The sequence below is a fragment of the Chiloscyllium plagiosum genome, chromosome 2 (assembly GCF_004010195.1).
Source record: "Chiloscyllium plagiosum isolate BGI_BamShark_2017 chromosome 2, ASM401019v2, whole genome shotgun sequence".
Lineage (NCBI taxonomy): Eukaryota > Metazoa > Chordata > Chondrichthyes > Orectolobiformes > Hemiscylliidae > Chiloscyllium > Chiloscyllium plagiosum.
Window position 1 is genome coordinate 2,816,494 of NC_057711.1, and position 3,210 is coordinate 2,819,703.

General features: G+C 47.2%; 1 protein-coding gene across 1 annotated transcript; it reads right to left on the minus strand.

Moving 5' to 3' along the window:
* Positions 1 to 382: 382 nt before the first annotated feature.
* LOC122565202 (C-C motif chemokine 19-like) lies at positions 383 to 2,909 on the minus strand. The gene is made up of 3 exons (XM_043720931.1): positions 2,759 to 2,909; positions 1,949 to 2,075; positions 383 to 537 (listed from the first exon to the last, which is right to left on the minus strand). Exons 1-3 carry the CDS (start codon positions 2,841 to 2,843, stop codon positions 399 to 401), a joined length of 351 nt encoding a protein of 116 aa, XP_043576866.1. The 5' UTR covers positions 2,844 to 2,909; the 3' UTR covers positions 383 to 398.
* Positions 2,910 to 3,210: the final 301 nt, after the last annotated feature.

The window sequence follows — 3,210 nt, forward strand, 5'->3', positions numbered from 1 at the left end:
CTATGGGGGACGGGATTAAATGAGAGGGGTAGGGTCAGTGATGGGGTAGAATGTACATGGGGCCAGGGGTGGGAGTAGTTTTTATTGGGGAGAATGAAATATACTTGTGTCTTGCTTGTTTTTCATTCACTAAGGGAGTTTCTGCCCAATGATTGCCCAATGTTCAAGCTGCTGTGTGTTAGCTGAAGATTACAATGTGAGGCAGTAGTTTGGGTGGATGGGGCATGTGGAGGGACTGGAGTCTGTGGGGAGTGTTTTAGAAGGGGACTGTGATGGTGTGTGGGGAAGATTGAAAGGGAGGACGTTTGGGAGAGAGTGAGCTGAAGATGGAGGGATCTGGAGAGAGTGTGTTTGGGAAGCAGCAACTGGAAGAGATGTAAAGCAATGAAACAAAACTCTCACCTTCCCAACCGGTGCCTCATCGACCTCCTTTTCTGACTTGGTTTTGTTTTTTTCATGTCGAGTTTCTTCGTCAGTTTCTTCACCCACTTTTCCTGTGGCGGGCTGCACAGCTGTCTATTCTTCTTTGTCCGGAACCTGTTGGGAAGGTGAAGGGTCAGGGTTAAACATGTGTTTGAAACCTCAGCTGATGAAAGACTAAGAAATTTCCAGTGTCCTTTCTTCAGTAGTCTCCCTACTCCTGCATCTCCTGGGGTGACATCTTCAACAAATATTCTTTCATGTTAAAGTCCAAAACACCAAATGTTCAGACAGTATGTGACAGATCAGAAGCTGACATTGGTTGGGGTAGTTTAGTATCAAATCGCCCGAGACAGGGTAAAATTAACACTCTCAAGCATGCGAGTGTGCATGAGGTGTTACATGTGCACATGCACATGTGTACTTGCCTGTACATGCGTGTGTCTGGTAATCTCAGGAATGGCAATATTGTGGCCATCTCCACTTTTCCCAGGTCTGGGCTCAGGCGTGACCTCCTGCCCTTTAGGTGGGAGCCATTCCCAGTTGGGACCGTGAGCGGAAAATGGGAAAAGACAGATAGTCTAGCAGCATGGACAGGCAAACAGAAGATGAAACGAATGCACAGAAGTGTTTGGGGATGCACTGTGGCAGATGAGATAGAGAGAGGCATTGCAGACTTAATGATGCAGTGATAAACAGTGACGGGGGTCCCGATGTGACATGGGCATCAGTCTTTGCAGATGGCAAGATATTTAGCAAAACTGATGGAATCTTGGGCTTCATAAATTGAGTCATAGAGCACAGGGCTGAAAATGTGTTGCTGGAAAAGCGCAGCAGGTCAGGCAGCATCCAAGGAACAGGAGAATCGATGTTTCGGGCATAAGCCCTTATTCAAGAACATTCCCGAAACGTCGATTCTCCTGTTCCTTGGATGCTGCCTGACCTGCTGCGCTTTTCCAGCAACACATTTTCAGCTCTGATCTCCAGCATCTGCAGTCCTCACTTTCTCCTCATAGAGCACAGGGCCAGGGATGCTATTCCTAGGTTAGGTCTCAACCAGAGAAATTCCTCCAGTTCAGAACATTTTGGGAAGGGTCTGGGACTCCTCAAGAGGATGTGGTGGGAGATTTCCCAGAGTGGTTCCGGGGATGAGGTATACCAGAGTTTCAGATAAAAGACAAATCTAAACTCTTGGCTGATGGTTCTTGAATGAGGGGGGCACAGATTTAGGATTTTGGATAAGTATTGCAGAGGGAATGTGAGGAGGAAGGATTTTCTTTAACACAGTGAGTGGGAGTAGGCTAGATCTTGCTGCATGTGGAGAGAGAGAGGCTGGAAGTGGAGAAGGTTTGAAATTGAAACCGGATAGGGAGCTAAACCGGCAGGATTACAGGATCGAGACGGTGTTCAGGGTTGATGGGGATTGCTCCATTGAGCAGACCCTAATGGGCCGAGCGGCCTCCTTCTGAGTCGACTTGCACCCGAGGGTGGAAGAAGGTGTGAGGGACATGCCTGAGTCGATACTTACACGACAGCGTGTATTTTGCAGCCGTCGCTGGGCAGTTGTATTCGGTAGCTGTGCAAGATCTTCAAGGGAATCTTGCTTGGGCTGGTGGTGAGGCAGCAATCCTGCGTAGCCATGCTGTCCTCATTGGCTGGAAGGAAGAACAAAGAGAGTTTAGATGCATTTAATAATCATCATCCAGTGACAGTAACCCCACAGCAAGGTGGGTGACAGAGTTACTGGGACACCCACACCAGGCTGTAGGAGTTGAAAACAGAGGCAGAAAAGAAAGGGGGGAATTCTCCTCCGGAATCCCACTTGCATTCACGGCCTTCTCCCTTACCTTTATTTTCTGGAATTAGCCAGGCTGAGGCATTACATTGTCATCAGAGAACTTTGAATACTTGGGAAAGTCATTAAGAACATCTCTAAGTAAGTAGAGAATTGAGGTGACAGCATGCGGTAGTGCAGAACACAAGACCCTTTGGTCCATCATATATGTACTCCTGGCCCTATGAAAGAGCTAGCCAGTCAGTCCCACTGTCCCTGCTCCCGTTTCCCTGCACCCCTGGAAACGTCATTCCTCCCATTATTTAACGGTTACTACTTTCTAACGGTTACTACTGAATCTGCTCCCACAGACCTTGTAGAAACATGAAAAAGAAAAAAAACAAATATCTCCTCTTCTCCACCCAACCTCCCACCTCTCACCTTCTCCACATTTATCTACAGTGTATGTTCCCAGCAATCTGCCTCTGACTACAGTTTCTCTGTCTCCCCAGTTTTTCTGTTGAAATATCTCAGTTACACCTCACCTGCGAGAGGCTTACTGACCTTGAGAAATGCCCCAGAGAGAGGCGGCAATGATGAGGAGGAGGGTAGCAGTAGAGGTGACTGTTCCCTTCATGATGCGCTGCATATAGCTGTTCTTTGAGCAGTTCAGCTCAGGGCTCTCTCTCTCTCTCTCTCTGACTTGAGCTGTTGCTACTCTGTGCTGTCTTCAAATCAGGCTATTTATACTCTCGAGTGGCTGAAGTTTTGTATTGACTCACCCCTTTCTATTAACCACAGAGTTATTTGCCAACCTTTGACAAACTCTCAAATGTTTACCTTGGCAGCGGTTCAACACTTGGAGCGAATTATTGTCAGTCAGTCATCTCCATGTTCCCTCTTTGATTCAGATACTGTTCCAACTCATCCCCAAACCCCCTTACACTTCTGTCACTTCTAAACATTAAAGAAAAATCAGAGGATTAACCCTTTCAGATTGTGCTTTCTTGGAATTT

Excerpts from the sequence above, each read along its gene's own strand:
- LOC122565202 (XM_043720931.1), bottom strand. The coding sequence starts at position 2,843 with ATGCAGCGCATCATGAAGGGAACAGTCACCTCTACTGCTACCCTCCTC. Across the intron at positions 2,076-2,758 it reads TCTCTGGGGCATTTCTCAAG|CCAATGAGGACAGCATGGCT; the intron begins GTCAGTAAGCCT and ends TCTTCCTTCCAG. Across the intron at positions 538-1,948 it reads TGCAAAATACACGCTGTCGT|GTTCCGGACAAAGAAGAATA; the intron begins GTAAGTATCGAC and ends CCTTCCCAACAG.